At 37.1% G+C, this 23942-nt stretch overlaps 1 protein-coding gene across 1 annotated transcript in view; it reads left to right on the top strand.

Annotated features, from left to right (window-relative positions):
- myo10 (myosin X) overlaps positions 1 to 23942 on the top strand; it is a 160406-nt gene that overhangs the window by 60200 nt on the left and 76264 nt on the right. Inside the window, exon 4 of the mRNA XM_030160553.1 lies at positions 10837 to 11024. Within this exon, the coding sequence (XP_030016413.1) occupies positions 10837 to 11024 (188 nt within the window). The remainder of the gene's footprint in view (positions 1 to 10836; positions 11025 to 23942) is intronic.

Below are 23942 nucleotides of genomic sequence, written 5' to 3'. Positions count from 1 at the left end.
GGTTCTGTTCTCTGTTCCTGTCCTGGTTCTGTTCTGTGTTCCAGTCCTGGTTCTGTTCTATGTTCCAGTCCTGGTTCTGTTCTATGTTTCAGTTCTGGTTCTGTTCTATGTTCCAGTCCTGGTTCTGTTCTGTGTTCCAGTTCTGGTTCTGTTCTATGTTCCAGTCCTGGTTCTGTTCTGTGTTCCAGTCCTGGTTCTGTTCTCTGTTCCAGTTCTGGTTCTGTTCTCTGTTCCAGTTCTGGTTCTGTTCTATGTTCCAGTCCTGGTTCTGTTCTGTGGTTCTGGATACACATCAATCAAGCTATAGAAGTAGGCGGAGCTTTCACTGGAGGAGAACTCAACTCATCCAATCACAGTCCAGACATGACTTTCCCCTCCTCCTCCTTCTATTTCTTCTTTTTCTCCTCCTTCTCTTTCTCCTTCTTCTTCTACTTCATTGTCTTTTTCTTCTCCTCCTCCTTCTTCTTCTTTTTCTCCTTCTTCACTGTCTTTTTCTCCTCCTCCTCCTCCTCCTTCTTCTACTTCATTGTCTTTTTCTCCTCCTTCTCCTTCTACTTCATTCTCTTTTTTCTCCTCCTCCTTCTCCTTTTTTCCTCCTTCTTTTTCTCCTTCTTCTTCATTGTCTTTTTCTTCTCCTTTTTCTCCTTCTTCTTCTCTTCCTCCTTTTTCTCCTTCTTCTCCTTCTTCTTCTCCTCCTCCTTCTACTTCATTGTCTTTTTTTTCTCCTCCTCCTTTTTTTCTTCTTCATCTTCTTCATTGTCTTTTTCTTCTCCTACTTCTTTTTCTCCTTCTCCTCTTCCTTCTTCTGCTTCATTGTCTTTTTTCCTTGTCCTCCTCCTCCTCCTCCTTCTTTTTCTCCTCCTCCTTCTTTTTCTCTTTCTCCTCCTCCTCCTTCTCCTTTGTCTTCTTCTTCTTCTCCTCCTTCTTCTCCTCCTCCTTCTTCTTCTTTGTGTATTTCCTTTCTTCTGTTATCCATCCTCATGTGTTCAGTCTTGACGTTAACACAGGTTAGTCCATATTTGACTTCTATCAGTGATCAATAGGATACAGAATTATATCTGGAACCATTTACATGTTGTAACCCATCTGAATATGGACCATTAGAAGGAAAGGAACATTTTTAATATTTCAAAAATTTGTCAAAAATCCAAACTTCTCAAAACTTTGTACAAACTTTGTAGACACTGTCTCAATGAAGACACATATAATTTAAGTAAGAATTATACTCTATCATCTGTATATAGTTTTTAATAAAAAAAAAAGATGAAAGTTAACTTAAACCAATTTTATTCAACAAAAGTATCTCAAAAACCAGTATGTGAATGAAATGAGTGTTTTTTATGTAAAATGATGAAATGACACCAACAAAACCAGCTCATAGTAACAAAACCGACTCTTACACACTTCATTTTAATGTCATTTAAGCTTATTCTATAGGTTTTATTGGATATTTTTTATGACTTATTCTTTTTAAACGCATTTTAAATAAGAATTATACTCTATCGTCTGTATATAGTTTTTAATTTAAAAAAAAAGATGAAAGTTAACTTAAACTGACTTTATTTAACAAAAGTATCTCAAAAACCAGTATGTGAATGAAATATGAGTGTTTTTATGAGAAATTATGAAATGACATCAACAAAAAGCAGCTCATTGTAATAAAACCAACTCTTACACACTTCATTTTAATGTCATTTAAGCTTATTCTATAAGTTTTATTGGATATTTTTCATGTCTTATTCTTTTTAAATATGTTTTAAATAAGAATTATACTCTATTGTCAGTATATAGTTTGCAATAATCTGTTATGTGATTAAAAAAAACTAAAGGAAAATGAACTGAATCTGACAACTGTGACTTAATTCAACAGAAGTATTTCAAAACCCAGTGAGTATGTGAATGAAATGTCAGTGTTTTTCTGTAAAATGATATAAGGGACGTAGGGGAAACCTGTCAATCATTCCTAAATCTGTAAACGCCACAGGTGAAATTCCTTCAACATGTCGAGGTGAAGATCACGTTTCTGGCGTCAGTGCTGTGGTATGAATGAGAAACGACGCTGCGGCCTATCACGGCGGCCCATGGACGGGCTCATGATGAGAGTCGCAGCCAATTAGCCGTCGGCTCGGTGTCGCCGAAACGGTTTCCATGGCGGTTGGTCTAATTGAGACCAAATGGTTGTAATTCGTGGCGTTAGAGGAGAGGCAGGACTGGAGCCAAAGGCATGTGGTGGGAACCTTCTGAACCACATGGGACTTTCCTCAGAGCCTTTGGGGTTCCAGGTCCGATTGGACCAGAACGCAACAGAACCAACAACAAATGCAGAGAAAAACACATGTGCACGTTTACATCAAACAGGATGAACACCAGACCATAATACTCATCCAGCAACAGTCTATGATGATGATGATGATGATGATGATTATTTTTTTATTTATTTATTTTTTTTATTATTATTATTACCCCACATCCCAAAGGGGAGGCAAGGCCTATTGTTTTTTGTTTTTTTGTTTCTTTTTTGTTTAACACTCTAGCAGCAAAACTATTGGCTGTCATTACATTTTGAAAAACGTAGGTCAAAGCTAAAAATTTTTATGAATCTTTAAAATCTTTTTTTCTCCATTTACTTATAATGGGCAAAATTTCAAATGTCTGTAAAAAACATCAATTTTGTTTCCATTTACTTCAGACTTGGCACATGTATAGAGGCAGTTGATATGACATCAGACATGATGACATCAGTTGGATCGATGACAAAATAAGATACAATAGGTGTTATTCCTGGAACCACTTGTTAGTTTCTTTGTTTGTTTGTTTGTTTACACTTTAGCAGCAAAACTATTGGTTGAATTCAGACCATATTTGGGTTTATGGATTCCCAGTGACCCAGTCAAAACGTAGATGCCATTATATTTTGGGAAAAGTAGGTCAAAGTTCACATTTTTTTAATGACTGAAAAAATGGGATTAGTACTGTTCAAACTGTCTTTAACAGATCGGATACAGGTCACATGTGGGCAAAAAAAATCGTATTTGGCCCACATTTACCTGCAGTGTGAACGGAGCCTTAGAGAATATGTGTTGGTACATGGCATGAGTCAGTCCTGGTTTCTGATTGGTTCACACAACAGAACCCGAACGACTGTTTACGCTGACATTTAAACTGAGATTTTCACCTTCTGCCGTCACATGTTTACACTGTGGGCCCTCTGAGAAATAACACACAAGATAATAACACACACACACACACACACCTCATATTTGTCATGTAAATACCTGCTCAACTGCCGTTCAGGTGTATTTGCATCCAGGATGAATGTAGGCCACTGGGTCATCCTGAGTCTTCTGACATAATTTACATCTTGTTTCAACTTTTACGTAGTTTTTTCTCATTAGATCTTTTTTACAGTGTTTTCGTCTTGTTGCATCTTTTACTTTATTATATTGTTACATGTTTTGTTTTCATCTCTTTGCATCTTTTACAGTGTTTTTGTCTTGTTGCACCTTTTACTTTATCTTATCATCACATGTTTTTTTATCTGTTCATCTTTCACAGTGTTTTGTCTTGTTGCATCTCTTACTTTATCTTATTGTCACATGTTTTGTGTTCATCTCTTTGCATCTTTTTCAGTGTTTTCGTCTGTTCATCTTTTACAGTGCTTTCCTCTCGTGTCTTTTCTTTATCTTATATCACATGTTTTATCTGTTCATCTTTTTCAGTGTTTTCATCTGTTCATCTTTTGCTGTTTTTGTTTTGTTGCACCTTTTGCTTTATCTTATCACGTTTTATTTATCTGTTCATCTTTTACAGTGTTTTTGTCTTATTGCATCTTTTACTTTCTCCTATCCTCACGTTTTTTTTTTTTTATCTGTTCATCTTTTACAGTGTTTTCATCTCGTTACCTCTTTTGCATAGTTTCCCTGTTGCTGATAATAGAGTGTCCATGGTCTTCATTTGTCACTGGTTAAACTTCTTTTGCATTCTCTGGAGCATCTTATTAACACATGCTTACGTTTCTTTTATGAAAATTAGATTTACCTTATTAGATTTTTTTTTCATCTTAGAGAACGTTTGCGCTCATTTCACAGAAACGGGGCTGTTTTTGTCCTATTTCACTGTGAATAAACACCGTCTTGTTGCGTGTTTGCGTCTGTGCTGTTTGATTAAACCGTCGTCTGTGAGCGTTTCAGGGCCAGAGGCTTCGTCATTGTTCTTTAAACAGGATCTGGGTGCAGGATGTACCGCAGCCAGCGCTCATTCAGGAGCTTTAACGGCCGTAAAAACTCAAATAAAGGGCTGGGCCTGGGTTAGGACCACAGACACACACACAGACCTGGACCATGAAAATGAAAACACTTCTCTGATCTGAGGAAACACACTGGGCATGTGCAGCAAAACAGGAATGTCAAGAATGTGTTTCTGGAAGACTAATATCAAAGTGTAATCTCGTCGAGTATGTTTTTCATTATAAAAGTAATTTGATTTGAAGTCGACGTCAGATCTGACTAAGTCTTAATAAGATATTCAGGCTAATACTGATCTGATAACAAACTCAGACAATAGATTGTATAATATTTGAGCACATGACCAGGTTGTTTTCCTTCTTTTAACTCAGATCTTGTGTTCTCCTCATTGCTTCAATAGATGCATCTTACATTTTAAGGCTAGTTTCCTTTTTTTGCCCTCACACCCAAAAAATAAACTACAAAAAACTCACTGATATTCAAACATTTTGGCCCCATTGACATCCAACAAAATCATGTCTTTATACGTCTAAAAATTTTATATATTATACATTTTTTTCCCATTAACCTTCCAGTATCCAACTGAGCATATTACGCACACTTTGCACTTTATGTTATTAAAGGTGGTATTATTTTTACCCTCGGCCCACACTGCAGGGTATTGCCATCAGTTTGTTGTCCGTCTGTCTGTCCGTCTGTATGTGCAAAAACTTTGGTGTGGACTACAGGCCGAGGGTTTTCTTTTCTTTTTTTTTAATAATTTATTTTTTATTGACATTCAGTATCAGACATGCACATTCAGTTCATCACATGTACATATAGCATACATCTGTTGTCTGCTCTAAATGCCAGAATAATGTTTTTTTTATGTCAAATAACCAAATGGAAGAAAGAAAAAAAAAGAGAGACTATGAACAAATAGGGAGTGATCTTTTCTATTCAGCACCATCACTAATTTGTGAAAACAAAATCAGGCCTGTAGGGTGTGACAGAGTTGACCCAGTTTTCCCAGTATGAAGCAAGTGTCTCCAATTTGTGATGAACAAATGCTGTTATTTTTTTCCATTTATAAATGTCCAGTGTGATTTCCATCCATCTGTTTAAAGTTGGGCTCTCCTGTGATAGCCATTTCCTGGTGATAGTCTTTTTACAGGACACCAACAAAATATTCATTAAATGTTCATCTCTTTTTGGACGCCGAGGGTTTTCAAGTGTACACGTTATGTTTCACCATTTCTTTTAGGTCAGAATTCAAAAGTTGTTCATTTTTGCCTGTTTTTTTTATTTTTATTCTGACCCATCCACTAAAACCATCCCATAATAAACAGTGTTAAATTCCTACACTAACACCCTTCGACCAAGTGAGCTCAAAATACTCTGACATCCGTCAAAATTCAACTTGGTTTTTGATTGGTATGTCAATGTGACGCTGAGATACAGGGACATGCGTGGGTGTGTGTGTGTGTGTTTGTGTGTGTGTCCGGGGATTCACACTAAATCCGTACAGAGCTGACTGCTGCAGTTTGTCATACTTCTGTATTTTTGGTTTAGGAACAGACTAGTGAAAACGGTAAATCAATCGGACCAATGTTTTGGGAGATATTAGTCATTTTCTTACAATCACATTACAATGGCCACAACACTTTGGCGGTGACTGCTGCACAACTGCGGTACAGCATGCATGAATACACAACAGCAATAAAAACTACCACATCTAGAACCTGTGGATCCCCACGGGTCAACACACTAGTAAATATATATAATCCAGTTTTCATGTAGTATATTGAAAAATAAAAAAAATCACGTATTTTTTGCATAAACAAATATTTTATTTATTTAATCAGGTAATTTAGTTGAGAACTGATGATCATTTTCAATAACGACCTGGACATATAGAAACAAAGACCCAATCAATCCAAATTTTTTGCGTCAAAAAATCTGGTTTGTCAACACAGATTGGTTTGAGTCTTTTATTTTGTCATCTGTTTTTTGTATTTGTGTGTATTTGTTTCCTTCTTTTGGTGTTCTGTTTACCCCTTTGATACATGAGTGTTTATGTAGATGTGTTTGTGGCGGTGTCACCTGGAAGGGGGGGTTCACAACTTTTGTAAGAAATGCTTTAATGACATCAGTGTTGTTGATATGATAGTGTGTGTGTGTGTGTGTGTGTGTGTGTGTGTGTGTGTGTGCGTGTGTGTGCGTGTGTGTGTGCAGTGAGATTAGTTTGCATTTTGTTGTGTGGTATGTGTTGATGTGTAATGTATGTTTGTCTATTGGAAATCAAAAAGCAAAAAAAAAAAAAGTTGATATGAAAAAGGTAAGGCAGATTTATTTGTATAGTACAGTTCATGCAAAGGGCAATTCACAGTGCCTTACAAAAATGGAAAAGAGACAGGTGAAAAACACACAATTATAATTAAAACATAATCGAAAAAACATAAATAATAATCAATTAAAATAAAGTAAAAAGTCAGAGTGCAGATAGAACCCTTTCAGTTGTTCGATGCACAGTTGGACAGAACCGTTTTCAGCTGGACTGAAACATTGTCAGAGAAAAATGATAAAGTTGTACAAAGAAACAAACCAAAATCTGGTTTGTTTCCATTCTGGGATGTTCCAGCTCATCCTGACCCAGTTCAGACTCAAACATATAATATCACATCCAAACACAAGAACCAGATTGTTTTCCGTCTTTTCGGTCAGATAACGGGTTCACGTTGTTGCTGCTTCAGTAGATGTTTCTCACATTTTGAAGGCTCCTCGTGTTCTTTTGTTCTTGCCGTTTTAACGAACCTAAATCTGGTTTTATTTAGTACTAATCAGACTTCTTCTTTCGTAGTTTTCGCAGAGTAAGCAGAGGTTTGTGCGATTAAACCCACGGAGGGAAAGAGGCCGTTGCTCAGCTGAGTCGGTGATATTTCTGCTGGGTTTTCCACCGTGCGTCGGTATGCACATTAACCTAATTGTCCTTATTATGGCTGTAATTTGAGTTCTCCACTTCAGAGCAGAACACGGTTTCACCTCAGGCGGCGTCTCGGAGAACCAAAGCCCCTCCTCCTCTGTCCAAACACAACAGTATCTGGAACCTTCTGCGGGTGATCCAAGGAAAAGGCGTCCGTCTGTTCTTCATTTTCTGTGTTATTGTGCAACGACAGTTTCACTCCATCAAACGCTCAATCAGTGCATTTATAAAAAGCTTCACATAAAACTCACTAAAGAATGGATTACGTCCGTTTGTTCCTCTGTTTTTGTGCTAATCATCTGTTGGTGCAAACACGGCTGTAAATTTGCCATCTGAGGTCGATTTTCCCTTATTTTGCATCAGATTTTTTTCGTGTTTCAGGTGTTTGTCCACATTTAATCAGTAAATAAATCCTCAGATGGGAATGTGTTTGACCTAAAATAATGTCACGTGTCATTAATTGCTTTTCCATTGACCCTTAAATTGCATAAATATAACTTATAATATTGGGAAAACTGCACTTATTTTTCTTACAAAATTACAGCCTTTTGTTAAAGGATAGTTTGTAAATGTGAATATTTTCATAATTTATATTTTCTTATTGCACTGAAACAAAGAGAAAAAGCTCTTATTATTTATAGTTTATGATGTTGTTACTTTACTGGTCCAGACTGGGGCGCCGCTACCAATCATGGATTCCATAGAAGGTAAATGTTGATGGCCCTTCAGAAAATAAATGATATGTAAATATGTTGTTGTCCGACTCCCGGCTTCTATGTCTCTTTTTAAGTGCGGAGCTTACACAAGATTTTCAGTGTCGGTGGGGTGGGGGTGGGGTACTGGAGGTATAGGGGTGCGTTCCATAACTGGTGCGAAAATGTCCGACTCCGGACTTCTACACCTCTTTTTTACTACAAAGCTTTCACGAAATTTTCACAACTTCTAACCTATATCTGCTGGGCCCCAGGAATTTGTCATGTTCAACCCCCCCCCCCCCCCCCCTTTACGGCACCCCAGAGTCCGTTCCACTGGAGACCCAACTGGACTGAACGTGGCCCCTGGAAGAAAATGAGTTTGACACCCCTGCTCTACATGATGAGTGAATTAAAAATAGAACTAGAAAAGCACTCAGAGAGCGCAAACCTCCACCAAGGCAGATCAGTCCCCCACCCCCCAGCCCCCCCAATCACCACTAGAATTTAGTCATTGTTCTCTTGTGCCAGTATCAACATTTCCTGAACATTTCATCCAAATCCATCCATAACTTTTTGAGTTATCTTGCTAACTAACCAACAAACAAACAAACAAACAAACAAACAAACAAACAAACAAACCCTGGCAGAAACATATCCTCCTTTGCGGAGGTATTGAACAAAAATGAATTAAATTATCAGGAAAATGAGCAAAAATTAACAAAATTATCCAAAAAAATGAACAAAAATTAACTAAATTATCCAGAAAATGAGCAAAATTATCAAGAAAATGAACAAAAATGAACTAAACTATCCTCAAAATGAACAAAAATGAGCAAAATTATCTGGAAAATGAACAAAAATGAACAAAATTATTCAGAAAATGAACAGAAATGAACTAAATTATCAAGAAAATGAACACAATTATCAATGAAATGAACAAAATTAGCAAAGTTTTAAAGAAAATGAACAAACATGTATCAAATAATCAAGGAAAACAAACAAAATCATCTAGAAAATTAACAAAAACTTTTGGGAAATAAATAAAAATAAGCAAAAATAATGGAGAAAAAGAGAAACAAGACAATGAGCAAATTTGTCTAGAAAATGAACAAAAAAATCAGGAAAAGAAGAAAAAAATGAACAAACATGGACAAAATTATCAAGAAAATGAACAAAAATGAGCAAAATGAACGTAAATTTACAAAATCATCAAGAAAATGAACAAAAACATTTGGGAAATAAGCAAAAATAATCGGGAAAAACAAGAAAAGACAATGAAATTTGTCTAGAAAATGAACAAAAAATGTAAAAGAAAGTCCGTAAAACGAACAAACGAGAACTGGTAAATGTGTGACTGGAATGTTCCACTTTTCTTCCATTCAGCTGGAGTCAAATGAATAAACATAAACCAAAAACATTCAGCTCCTTAAACACCTTCCCATCATGCTTTGCTCCTCCTTCCCTGTCATGCAAACAAGCAAACATACTATACATAATAAAATACAACATTTACACTGAAAAAAGTTACAACACAGAGGATCATATTGTTATAGATGGTGATAAAGTATTAAAGGCTTCTTAAAGTGTTTCTTCAGATCTTCCCATGGTCGTCTGGTCGACTCTGTGAACCCAGTGTGAACATAACAGCTGATGTTTTTGTCAAACCTGCGTAAACCGGGTCTATATTTCGTCCTGTTTGCTCCGTTCTGACTCATCCCAGGTTGAATTCTTTTATAATTTCTAATTCGCTCCAGTTTGTTCTTCTCTTCACGGTGGAAAAGTTTCCTCAGACCGTCGACAGCATCGTAGCGCGTTCAGGTTTTAAGTCGTAGTGGGCGTGTTTTAATACGTCTGTGACCTTTTGCGTCCGTCCAAACCGTCCTGCCTGACGATGACGCCGAGCGCTGTTGACAGAACGCCGCCGCCGTAACCTTTACGGAGCAGGACTCTACGCTTGTTTTCATGTCCATGTGCAGTGTTTTTCCAAACTTTCCTATTTATCCGATAGTCGCCGCCGCTGCCAAAGGTGTCCTCTGGTGTGTGTTTGAGCCGTTTGGTTTGTTTGACTCTGAAATATGACGCTGGTTTGGAAAGTTTTTAAAAGGTCAAACACGCTGAATGTTGTTCAGAGCTGTTTTTTTTTTTTTTTTTTTTTTACCCAGAATGCTTTGTAGATGTGGTGCATTACTGAGGTCACGTGTGGAGCTGTGATGCGTTTACTGTCCATGCAGCTTAATGAGGCTTTTATGACCCGGGCCTTTAATTGGATTATGGTCGGCCTCGGGTCCAGGGGCTGCAGGCATGTGTTCTGTGATGGTCACTTCTGAAATGAAAGGGTGTCAGTGTGACGCAGATCATTTCCTGCTGTTTTCATCTGTGGGTTTTCACACAGATGACCCACAGCCGTGGTGTGGTTCTGCTGGAAGGGCACCGTTTAGCCACTGGTTAAACCCCAGCATAGGGTGGACCCAAGGGGTCTTAGGACAGACTGGTCTGTCTGTTTGTCTGTATGTCCGTCTGTATGCTTGTCCATCTGTCTGTCCATCCTTCTGTCTGTCTATATGTCCATCTATCTCTGTCTGCGTGTCCTTCTATCTGTCCGTCTGTCCTTCTATCTGTCTGTCTGTCTGTCTGTCTGTCTGTCTGTCTGTCCTTCTATCTGTCTGTCCTTCTATCTGTCTGTCTGTCTGTCTGTCTGTCCTTCTATCTGTCTGTCCTTCTATCTGTCTGTCTGTCTGTCTGTCTGTCCTTCTATCTGTCTGTCCTGTATTTTCTGGTTGTGTTCTAGATGCAGTTGATTCTATTATTGTGGATCTGTTTTTATCAGTTTTAGTTTTAGATCTCTTTATTGCATTATATCGCTCCTTTAAATGTGCCACATAGCTAAACCTGACCTTGCCGTCGTCGCTCTAACCCGGTCTGTCCTGGTTCTCAGACGTACATCGGCTCCATCCTGGCGGCGGTCAATCCCTACCAGACGCTGCCCGGCCTCTACGAGCGCCCGGCCGTGGAGCTGTACAGCCGACACCACCTGGGAGAGATCTCACCGCACATCTTTGCCGTCGCCAACGAGTGTTACCGCTCACTGTGGAAGAGGCTTCAGAACCAGTGTGTCCTCATCAGGTAGGAGTTCCATCATCTGTGTGTGCGTGTGTTTTTATTCATTTACACACACAGATGGAGCGTTCACCTTAGTACCTAATCACCAAAGCGTCTGATCTCTATATTCAGTTCTATGTTGTTCAGTCTTTCAGTTGTATCAGAGTGTTTTTTTTCTTTTAGTGAGTATTGACCCTTTACACATTACGTCATGCTCTGTTCGCACCGCAAATGAGCGCCATGACGGACGGCGGAAGTGCCGGACTGCACAGTGGACGGCAAACCGGCTAATATTGAATTTGATCTGAACGTTCTCGTTTTTGTTCATTTTTAACCCTGCTTTACACGTACAGTGGTCACACACAACAGTTCCACCCATGCTTTCAGCTGGTTCCAGACAGAGCCTGGATCTGATGGACCTGATATTACAGATAGAACAGACTCTGTTTGTGTCCAGAGCACATTAGCACCACTGAATGCTAGCTAGGTGGTAGACTGGGTGAACTACTATGAGCCACTGTGTTCCAGTATCTGTCATCAGTACCTTCAATATTAGCTCTGCTGTTGTAGTGTCTGCCTTTGGACCAGCTACACTATGTTCTATGAAATACTGTTATTGTCATTCTGCTGTTCCATCTGTTCTAGTGGTGGAACTGTACATACTACTGTGTGTAGATATAGAAAGGCAGACACTGCAACAACAGAGCTAATACTGTAGGATACTGAGGACACACACTAACATTATTACACAGTGTTAGTTCATTAGAGCTGCTTTTGGTTCCAGTCCATTTGAGTTTGGATGACATGATGGGGAAACATGTTCAAAACATACACAGCTAGCTAGCTAACGTTAGCTGTATCTCTCCTTTACCATTATGAGATCCATTCCTCTGCTGTGAGCGCAGTACAGCGACTCGGTAATCTAACCTGAGACTAAGAACTGGGCTCATCCAGACTTCTGTATGCTTTTAGATCACACCTGTGTATGGGGACACTCCATTTAGAACAGAATGGGACAGATCGTGTGCTTTAAACTCCAGTAGACTGGAGGATTTTGATAGATCCGTAAACACATCAGGAGGCAGAAGGTATGGGTCAGTAGCTAGCCCTGCTATCGCTAGCTTCTCCAAATATTGTGCTTTCTGCCGTCCAGTAAGGTGAGTCACTTCGCAGGACAACTCCAAAACTTTATTTTCAGTGCTGGTAGACAGAATCCGTTGCTCATTCATTTGTTTGTTGTGTTGCTTTTGCCGTCCACCATGGCACTGCACCCCTAGTCATGTGATAACTGTGACGTCGGTGCAAAGGGTCAATATGAGCCCTATCTGACTGCGTTTGTTCTGGGCAGAGCAGATCATCCTTTGGAGGATGACGTAGACCCATTATTATTACTTGAGTACACTTGCTGTTGAATTTGGGATATTTGAGGGGGAATGGTCATTACAAGGACGAGCAGACTTTGTTCTGTGATTCAAGGTTTTTTTTTTTTTTTTGGGACTCGTTTGCCCCAATGGGCTGGTGAAGTGCATCTCCTGGACTCAAAAAAAAAAACAAAAACAAAAACTGGAATGACATTTATTTATTTATTTATTTATTTATTTATTTATTTATTTATTTTTCTACCACTCTTGGTACACTGATCAATTTACATGATCATTTCGAATAAAGATACAATTTAACAAAACAACAACAAACAAACAAAAAAAGTGTGTAACCTGCACAGACAAGTAATAATGCTTTTGTCAAATGGTTTTTTTAACTTTTTAATTTTTTTTTCTTGAGTCATAAACAAAAACACCAAATACACAATAACTGACAAATGTTGAATCCTTTAAATGCCATGTTTGTAATGGAAACAAATCATATATTTAGATGCAAAATCCACTTTTTTTTTTTCAGTATTCTACATAAAAAATTGATGATTTCGGTATGATTTTTTTCATCCTGGCATGTCTCAATGATTAACAGTAACATTAGTGAATATGCATTTTTATTGTTTTTTGTGCTCGGTCTAATGTTCTAAAATATTACCACCTGTCACCGGCTGTGCCTAAAATGCACACTTAACTAATCAAACTATTAAATATTATATATTAATTTATTTTTCTACACTAATTTTATTTCCTTTTTGTAAATCAAGGTCATCCCTTATAATAAATATCAAATACTCATTCATTTAAAAAAAAAAATGGTTTGTTGCCATTACAAACATGCCATTTAAAGGGTTGAAAATATGACACTTATTGTGTATTTGGTATTTTTGTTTATGGCTCAAGTTGATGAAATCATAAAATATTTTGACATTTCTGTGTCACTGTGCATTTATTCATTTTCAGTGATTAGAAGGACCTCTGTGTGGGGGGGAACCAGGGGTTATTCACACTATTTCACCACTAGAGGGCAGAAAATCACTAACATGAGGCTGACAGAAGCACAAATCCTATTGGTTTTCAGTCAACGGCATAAAAATCCGTACTTTTCTTATCAGTCCGAGCCTCCAGTGTGTGTTTGAATAAATCTTTTCTTAATTTGCCGAACACTTGGATGGCATCGGAGCTCCCATCGGCGTTTGGCTGCAGCTCAGAGGAGCCGTTACCGTCCCCATCCACCGGCTTCCCCTTCCTCACATCCGTCCTCTCTGATTGAACTTTCACATCCTCCGTTGTGTTCTCAGACAGACGGAGACATCCTCTTCCCTCCGACTTCAAAAAGGAAGAGTTATTTTTACATTTTGGCCAGTGCTGATATTCAGCGAAGCGCGGATGTGGAGTTGGACTGTTGTGTTTGAGGTCGCTGAGGTATGTGGAATATGTCGACCGACAAAAATATGAAATGGCACAATAAGTACGACAGTCAGCCCAGTGTCCCAACAAACACACATGATCCTGCAAGATAAGAAGACGAAAAGAAAGTCCCCTTAACCCTTTATCGGGCAAGTGACTATTTTTGGTCATTTCCACATATGTTAGAAGAGAGTAGTCACTTTTCCTTTTATTCTCAAATTTATGCGAATGTAACTTTTGCATAAAAATGTGCCTAATGATAAAAACATAATTTCGCCAAAACTAATATTTTGATGAAAAGTTTTTGCGCTGGTAAGAGGTGTTTTTTTTGGGTGTAGCAAAATTTGTATATCGCGCAAAACTGCAATGGAAAGACCTTTTTACGCAACTAGAATCCCATGAATAAAAAAAACGGATCTTGACGGATGTTACAACAAGAGAAGAAGAAGAGTTTTAAAACAAACGTAGCGGTGTGTGTGGACACATCAGGAAACAATCATTTTTTAATAGGATAGAGTACGATATATCAGTTTTTTGGAGTTTTTTTGTTTTGTTTTGTTTTGTTTTTTTGGACACTAAATATTCCAATCCAATCCAACTTTATTTGTAAAGCATATTAAAACAACCACAGTGGACCAAAGTGCTGTACAGAAAAAAAAAACAAAAAACAAAATATAGAGTAAAATACAAGAATAGATTAAAAGACATAGTACAACTGTAAAAATAAAATGTAAAAAATTAAATAAATAAATAAAAACACAGAAGAATAGATAAAACCTAAATAATGTTAAAAATACATGTCCTAATGTTTAAAATACAGGTTCTAATGTTAAAAAAACAGGTTCTAGTGTTAAAAATACATGTTCTAGTGTTAAAAATACAGGTTCTAATGTTTAAAATACATGTTCTAATGTAAAAATACATGTTCTAATGTTTAAGATACAGGTTCTAATGTTTAAAATACAGGTTCTAATGTTAAAAATACAGGTTCTAATGGTACAATGGAATTGAACATATGTTCCTGTCACCTTTTATGTTTTTCTTGTATTTTTTATATATATTCTTCATAGATTTTTAAAAAAATTTTTGCCACGTACTTTACACGTATTTTGTTTTGTTTTAATTTATGACATTTTTAATTAATATATTCTATTAGAATTTTCTACATTTTTCGAAAATGTATTCTTTTTTTTAGTTTATTTTTTTCTGTTTTTTGCAGCGTTCATTACAAACACAAATCTATGGCATCTACAGCCATTTTCTCCCATGGATTGTTTTTTCTTTCTTTGCTGCACCAGAGTTTAATCCTTATAATGGTTGACTCTGTTATTTATACATATTTGGAAAAAAAACACTGATGCCTGGACGACAGGGGTGTCAGTGGTGTGTACGTCCATGCTACTGCCCAACACTGCATCTACATGAATGTATTTATTTGTAAGTGTTGGTTTAGGCGGTTATTTAATACAAATGAAACACTATATGTTAAATGATCGACGGTTTGTTTAGTCAGATGGTTGTTTTTGCAGATTTTCACAAAAAAATGTAAAATCCAGAGGAAAATATTATGATAAACAGAGATAAGTCACTTAAGAAACGCTAAATCAGGGCTGTCAAACTCATTTCAGTTCAGTTCCACATACAGCCTAATATGATCTAAAGTGGGCCGGACCAGTAAAATAATATAAATAACAGGATAAGAACTGATAAATAATGTCAACTCTAAAGTATTTTTTCTATGTTTTTGAGTGAAAAAAAGTCAAATTCTGTAATGAAAACATTTACATCTACAAACTGTACTTGAACATAATATAAACAAATATGAAGTATGTGGAATTTGTACCAGTATTCTGCCTGTTACTAAATGTTTTGTGTATTTGTAGATCCACTGTGATTGTAAGTTGTGATATACATGTGTAAATGATAAAGGTGTAATATTGTTCAAATTGCACTAATTTTTCTTATGAATTTTCCGCTTATTCACATTTTTGGTAAAAGGCTAGTCTGTAAATGTAAACTTTTGTGTAATTTTACTTTTTTTACACTACAACAAAGAGAAAAATTTGTAGTTTTCATTATCTATAGGTTATTTTGATAACATTTTACTGGTCTGATCCACTTTAGACTGAATTGACCTAAAATGATTTTAACATCCTTGATTGTTAATATTGTCAGTGTAATTTTTACATTTAACAAATTCATCCCAGGGGCAGATTGGACCCTTTGGCGGGCCGAATTTGGCCCCTGGGTCGCATGTTTGACACCTGTGCACTAAATAGAGACAAAAATTCCTTTGGGAACTAACAGAACAGTAGAACTTTATGGGTTAATAATGACAGAGTGAATAATTGTGGTGTATGAAAGGGTTAATGCAGGACAGACTCAGGTTTGTTCACTTCACTGAGGACGTTAACGTGGTTTAGTGTCGACTCTTTGAAAACCTGCGTTCGACACAGATGCACACGTTGTTCTGAGCTGTATCAGTTATTGTGTTGAAGACACAGAACGGCCTTTGTGTGACAGGATGGAGTCGAGTGGGAACAACACAAACATGTCCGAGTGTTGGTGACGGGATGGAGTCGAGTGGGAACAACACAAACATGTCCGAGTGTTGGTGACGGGATGGAGTCGAGTGGGAACAACACAAACATGTCCGAGTGTTGGTGACGGGATGGAGTCGAGTGGGAACAACACAAACATGTCCGAGCGCTGGTGGAGGACACGCACAATACAGCCGTTCTATTGGACCAGTCGGATCAGTACAAGACATCTGCTCTGGGCTGGAACTAGGGACGGAATCAAGAACCGGTTCATGTGGAGAACAGGTTCATGTGAAGAACCGGTTCATGTAGAGAATCAGTTCATGTAGAGGACCGGTTCATGTGGGGAAACTGGTTCATGTAGAGTATCAGTTCATGTGGAGAACCGGCTCATATGGAGAACCGCCTCATGTAGAGAACCGGTTGATGTGGAGAACTGGTTCACGTAGAGATCTAGTTCATATGGAGAACCGGTTCATGTGTTGGTTTTTTTTCCACTAATCAATCATCTAAAACCATTAAAAATAAGCTGAAAAATGGACAAGTCACTGTGTTTGAGAAACAAATCTTTGCAGTTTTACCCAAAAAAAAAAAAATCACAAAAAAACTAATCCATGGCTCCTAACTGATGCGTTAAAGGGTTAAAGTGGGTTCTAATGTGTGGAAGGTGTTTAGAACCAAACAGACCAGTTAAAGGGTTAAAGTGGGTTCTAATGTGTGGAAGGTGTTTAGAACCAAACAGACCAGTTAAAGGGTTAAAGTGGGTTCTAATGTGTGGAAGGTGTTTAGAACCGAACAGACCAGTTAAAGGGTTAAAGTGGGTTCTAATGTGTGGAAGGTGTTTAGAACCGAACAGACCAGTTAAAGGGTTAAAGTGGGTTCTAATGTGTGGAAGGTGTTTAGAACCGAACAGACCAGTTAAAGGGTTAAAGTGGGTTCTAATGTGTGGAAGGTGTTTAGAACCGAACAGACCAGTTAAAGGGTTAAAGTGGGTTCTAATGTGTGGTAGGTGTTTAGAACCAAACAGACCAGTTAAAGGGTTAAAGTGGGTTCTAATGTGTGGAAGGTGTTTAGAACCAAACAGACCAGTTAAAGGTTTAAAGTGGGTTCTAATGTGTGGAAGGTGTTTAGAACCAAACAGACCAGTTAAAGGGTTAAAGTGGGTTCTAATGTGTGGAAGGTGTTTAGAACCAAACAGACCAGTTAAAGGGTTAAAGTGGGTTCTAATGTGTGGTAGGTGTTTAGAACCAAACAGACCAGTTAAAGGGTTAAAGTGGGTTCTAATGTGTGGAAGGTGTTTAGAACCAAACAGACCAGTTAAAGGGTTAAAGTGGGTTCTAATGTGTGGTAGGTGTTTAGAACCAAACAGACCAGTTAAAGGGTTAAAGTGGGTTCTAATGTGTGGTAGGTGTTTAGAACCAAACAGACCGGTTCTGGAGACAGAAGTGGATGAACTGTGGTCAGGATCAGACCTTTAACCACATACATCCCATAATATTGTGTTTGGTCCAGAACCTCCCCGGTTTGATTCCATTACTGATCAGTGGTTTCCTGTTCGTCCCAGGACTCAGCTGGTCCCTGACCTGGTGACCTCAGAGAAGGGGGAGGGGCCAAACCCAAGACCCCCCACCTCTGTTAATTACACAGGCATGTGGGGTCAAAGAGGAGAGCTGGAGTATGGGGACAGGGTCTGTGTGTGTCTGTGTGGATCTGTGTGGGTCTATGTGGGTCTATGGGGGCATGTGTGGGTCTATGTGGGTCCATGTGGGTCTGTGTGAGTCTATGGGGGCATGTGTGGATCTGTGTGGGTCTGTGTGGGTCCATGTGGGTCTGTATGAGTCTATGGGGGCATGTGTGGGTCTGTGTGGGTCATGTGGATCTGTGTGAGTCTATGTGGGTCTGTGTGAGTCTATGGGGGCATGTGTGGGTCTGTGTGAGTCTATGTGGATCTGTGTGAGTCTATGTGGGTCTGTGTGAGTCTATGTGGGTCTGTGTGAGTCTGTGGGGGTCTATGTGGATCTGTGTGGGCCTGTGTTGTGTTGTGTGTGTGTGTTGTTTTATTCATTTTTGTTCATTTTCTGGATAATTTTACTCATTTTTGTTAATTTCCTGGATAATTTTTGATCATTTTCTGGATAATTTAGTTCATTTTTGTTAATTTTCTGGATAATTTTACTCATTTTTGTTAATTTCCTGGATAATTTTGATCATTTTCTGGATAATTTAGTTCATTTTCTGGATAATTTAGTTCATTTTTTTTTTCCATTTTCTCAATAATTTTGTTCATTTTTGCTAATTTTCCAGACAATTTTCTTCATTTTTGGTCCTTTTTGTAATAATTCCGTTTTGTTTGCTGACTCCTGTTTAGTAACTCTAAGTACATAAACAGTCTGACTCTGACTCAGCATAAAACCTGCTGCAGCGGTGGTTTTTCCACCTTCTGTTCAGGTCTGGAGGTTTTCCAGGAGTTTCTTCGTCGGTGGTTTGAGGAGTTCTCGTTGAAATCTCACCAGGAGCAGGTTTCTATTAAAGCCTGAGGCAGGAATCTGCATCAGTGGAAAGGCAAAGTAGCGTTCATGAGCATTAATGAGCAGATGCACTGAGTTAGCGCTGCTGCCTTCCTCCTCCTCCTCCTCCTGCCTGGATCTGATTACCCACAATCCCTAAATCCGACGAGAATGCTTCCTGCCTCGCTTGAAAATGCCAGCAAGCAAATTTATGGCTCTTCTCCGTCGATGCACCCACCCATAGGAGGCGATCCGCTCAGTGCGTGGGTGGGGGTTCCTGGTGTTTTTATGAGGGTCTTTAAAGTCTCGGGGGTGGTGGTGGGGGGGTTGTCGTTGTGAAGCTGACCACGTACGGCGGCAGCTGGGCAGCGCTAAAGCTAAGTGTAGGCTGTCAAACACAAACTTTACAAGCTCGACAAGTGGACGTAAAAAGCATCCAGTGTTGGCCCCCCCGATCCGGTTACAAGTGCAAGTGTTGGCTTTGCATCGAGGTCTGAAGAAACGCCGTCAACTCCCATTGTTTCACATCTGCTCCAGCGGCTGAAATTCCAGTCAACATGTTTAATAAGGAGCCAACACACGTCTTAAATCCACACTTTAATCCACCTTTTGGAGGCTGACGTGAACGTTCATCCAGCATTATGTGACATTATCATGAGTCTAAGCTCCTTTACTCCAAGGTCATGCATGATGCTTATCCTTCCACAGCCATCTGATGTTACAATTTATACTTCGATTTCAGCAAAATATAAATACAACTGTGCAACAAGTCTGACTGCACCTTTATCTGTGTGGGTTTTCAGGGTTGAAATGTTCAGACATATTTATTATTTGTCCTTCTCTTTTCTTCAACATTAAACAGGAAAAGACGTGAAATACATGCACAGCCTTAAAATACACTTAAAAACTCAATGTGTTATAAAGGTTAAAGTCACTATTTATTGTGACCTTTGACCCCATGACAAGAAGCAGCACAAATAATTAGAAATATCTGACATGTTGAATCAAATAATAATTTCCTTATTTTTGTTCATTTTTTTGATTATTTTCCTCATTTTGTTGCTTATTTTGTTCATTATTGTTCATTTTGTTTGTTTTTTTGATAATTGTGGAGATTATTTTTGATCATTTTCACTCATTTCCAAGATTATTTTGTTCATTTTAATAATTTTTTACATTTTTGTTCATTTGTTGGTTGTTTTGTTCATTATTGTTCATTTTGTTTGCTTTTTTGGTCATTTTGTTGATTATTTTGATCTTTTTTTTTTTTTTTTTGCATTTTTGTTCTTTTGTTGCTTATTTTGTTCATTATTTATCATTTTGGGGTTTTTTTTTGGTAATTTTGGAGATTGTTTTGATAATTTTCGCTCATTTCAATGATTATTTTGTTCATTTCAATTTTTTTTTTTTTTTTTACATTTTTTTCTTTTGTTGATTATTTTCTTCATTATTCATCATTTTGTTTTTTGGTGATTTCGTAGATAATTTTGATCATTTTCACCCATTTCAATGATTATTTTGATCATTTTTACTCATTTCAATGATTATTTTATTCATTTTGTTAATTTTTTTTACATTTTTGTTCTTTTGTTGATTATTTTCTTCATTCTTCAGTATTTTGTTTGTTTTTTGGTAATTTCGTAGGTAATTTTGATCATTTTTACTCATTTCAATGATTATTTTGTTTATTTTAATAGTTTTTTTTACATTTTTGTTCATTTGTTGATTATGTTGTTTATTTTATTAATAATTCTTTTTTAAATATTTGTTCATTTGTTGATTGTTTTGTTCATGATTGTTCATTTTGTTTGTTTTTGGTAATTTTGTAGATTATTTTGATCTTTTTCACTCATTTCAATGATTATTTTGTTTATTTTAATAGTTTATTACATTTTTGTTCATTTGTTGATTATGTTGTTTATTTTATTTAAAAAAAATTTTTTTACATTTTTGTTCATTTGTTGATTATTTTGTTCATTTTATTAATAATTCTTTTTTAAATATTTGTTCATCTTGTTTATTGTTTTGTTCATTATTGTTCATTTTGTTTGTTTTTGGTAATTTTGTAGATTATTTTGATCATTTTCACTCATTTCAATGATTATTTTCTTTATTTTATTAAGTTTTTTTTTTACATTTTTGTTCATTTGTTGATGATTTTATTTTATTAATAATTGTTTTTACATTTTTGTTCATTTGTTGATTATTTTGTTCATTTTATTAATAATTCTTTTTTACATATTTGTTCATTTGTTGATTGTTTTGTTCATTATTGTTCATTTTGTTTGTTTTTGGTAATTTTGTAGATTATTTTGATCATTTTCACTCATTTTGATGATTATTTTGTTCATTTCTGTAATTATTTTTTTTACATTTTTTTTCCTTTTGTTGATTTTATTCTGGTTTATGTGTCCTGTTTTTTTTTTTTTTTAATTTTGGCTTCATGTCAATTATTTTTTTCAATTTGTGTGAACATTAATGCCTTAAATCTCATATTGTCTGAACTAAAGTATTAAGAGGTGACAGTAAATACGACCACTATGGTTTATAGAAGCTGTTTTCTTTTCATTAAACTGTAGTTTTTGCTGCTGTTTATCCTTCACATCTATCAGATTGGATCTAAATACAGACACAAATGCAGATGTGTGGGCATTAGAACTTCACTGAACCAACAAACATAAGGACTTTTACACAGGGCTGTATATTCTTTTGTTTCAGAAATGAGAGATGACCTTATTTTTACTTGTTTTTTTTTCCTTTTAACTTTTTTTCTTTGTTTTGACACTTAAGAAACAGACAAACATCATGACTGACTGACATCTCATGTCCTGTCTGACTTAAATTTAATGTCGAAAGATGCAACTTTCAACCTCGAAACATTCAGACGAGGATAATCAGCTGTTCCAGTGTGTGTCTTGGGACACTCACTGTGTCATTTTCTCTATTTTAACAGACGGTAAAGCATCAGGTTTGTGTTTTGGCTGAGGTTAAAGGTCATGACTGTGGTCTGTGGTCGGTTTCTCTGGTGGAGCTCATTGTGCTGCTGCCACCGTCGTCATGGAGACGGTTTCTCTTTCCTTGAAGTTCAAATCTCTGCGGTGAACGAAACATTTTTTTACCAAGGACAAAGTGAAAAGTCAGCTGCACGGCTTTTAAAACAAGGGGGAAATAGTGCAAGGATGTAAAAACACCTGCTTCAACTAGGGATGGGAATTAATGAGAATTTGACAATTCTCTTTCAAAGTTCTATTTATTAATAACAGAACATGAATAAAACATTCCCTATACAGGAAGCTGATTTTTGATTTTCTGAACAACATCCACCCATAACACAACACATAACGCTGCCCAATTATGAACAACAAACAACCGCTGAAAAAACATAGGAAGAGATAAATGAAACGTATAAAAAAATATTAACAACCATGTTTTTGTTAATTTTCTGGATGATTTTGTTTGTTTTTCTTGATTATTTTGTAAATTTTTGTTGATTTTCTTTCAAACGTTGCTAATTTTTGTTCATTTCATTGACAATTTTGTTCATTTTTGCTCATTTTCTGGGTAATTTAGTTAATTTTTGTTCATTTTCTAGATAATTTAGTTCATTTTCGTTCATTTTCTGGATAATTTAGTTCATTTTTGTTCATTTTCCAGATAATTTAGTTCATTTTTGTTCATTTTCTAGATAATTTTCTTCATTTTCTGGATGATTTAGTTCATTTTTGTTCATTTTTTGGATAATTTTGTTCATTTTTTTTTCATTTTCCGGATAATTTAGTTAATTTTTGTTCATGTTCTGGATAATTTTGTTCATATTTGTTCATTTTCCGGATACTTTTGTTCATTTTTCTTCATTTTCTGGATAATTTTCTTCCTTTTTGTTCATTTTCTGGATAATTTTGTTCATTTTTCTTCATTTTCTGGATAATTTAGTTCATTTTTCTTCATTTTCTGGATAATTTTGTTCATTTTTCTTCATTTTCCTGACAATTTAAATCAAATTACAAAAAATATTAACAACCATGTTTCAACAGCATAAATAAGTGCAGTATAAAAGAACAACAACAAAAAAATAATAAGACAATAGAAAAAAGAGCAAGGGGAAAGAAAATAACAAATAAATACATTAAAATTCATGTATTTTTGAAAAAAAAAAAAAAAAAAGAACAGTCGGTGCTGGCTTTCTGGTCCAGGCCCCTCTGCTTCCTTTCTGCTGTAGTTCGCTGTACAATAGTTCTGGGTGAGGTCCAGTTCATCCAACCTACCGAAGACTCCCTCCTTCCTCTTCTACCTTGGGTGGCAACAGCATGTGGACGTCCAGGCTTTAGTACAAAGACCGGCCGCTGTGGGAGTCCCTGTTTGGGTTGGCTGGCCCACATCCAGAACTCCTTTAAGTGAGTTACATTTAAGAGGCCTTTTCAGATTTGGCCTTCGTCACCGTGGTCTGAGCCATTTAAATGAGTTACACACACCCAGGCCTTTAAAACCACGGCCAATCTGTTTAAGAAAGTCCAAGCCACTGTTGGATGGAGACACTGCTCAGCTCTGAATTTACTGCATCTCTTTAAAGACACCTAACACACAAACTGGGCGATAGAGCTGGGTTTTCAAAGCTCTACAATGAACAAATAGCTGCATAATGACAAACCCAGTGGACGCACGAGCACAGACTGTAAATAAACCTGAACGGAACCGTGGTCCACTACTATGAGGACAGAGGTTTTAACCTGGGGCCTCATGTATAAAGCGTGCGTACGCACAAAAACCTGGCGTACGCCCTTTTCCACACTCACGTTCAGATGTATAAAGACTGAAATGACCGTGGAAATGTGCGGTCCTTCACGCCAACTCCATAGCTGGCGTACGCATGTTTCTAGTGCTTTGGAACCTTTGGCGACACTTAGAGGTGACACTGGGAAACTGTTAATAATGTGAAAAAGGTCATTCCTCCGACTAATGTGCACATCAGAGACACACAGATGAACAATGAACACACCAGCACGTCATCCCACTGCTAGAGCAGCACATCCACCACTAGAACCAGAACCAACCAGACCAACCAGAACCAGACCATGGACCCATCAATGCCAATCCTGCCCGGGAGGACATTCA

Source organism: Sphaeramia orbicularis, chromosome 17, assembly GCF_902148855.1.
Source record: "Sphaeramia orbicularis chromosome 17, fSphaOr1.1, whole genome shotgun sequence".
Taxonomy (NCBI): domain Eukaryota; kingdom Metazoa; phylum Chordata; class Actinopteri; order Kurtiformes; family Apogonidae; genus Sphaeramia; species Sphaeramia orbicularis.
This window is presented reverse-complemented; position numbering and strand designations above follow the sequence as displayed.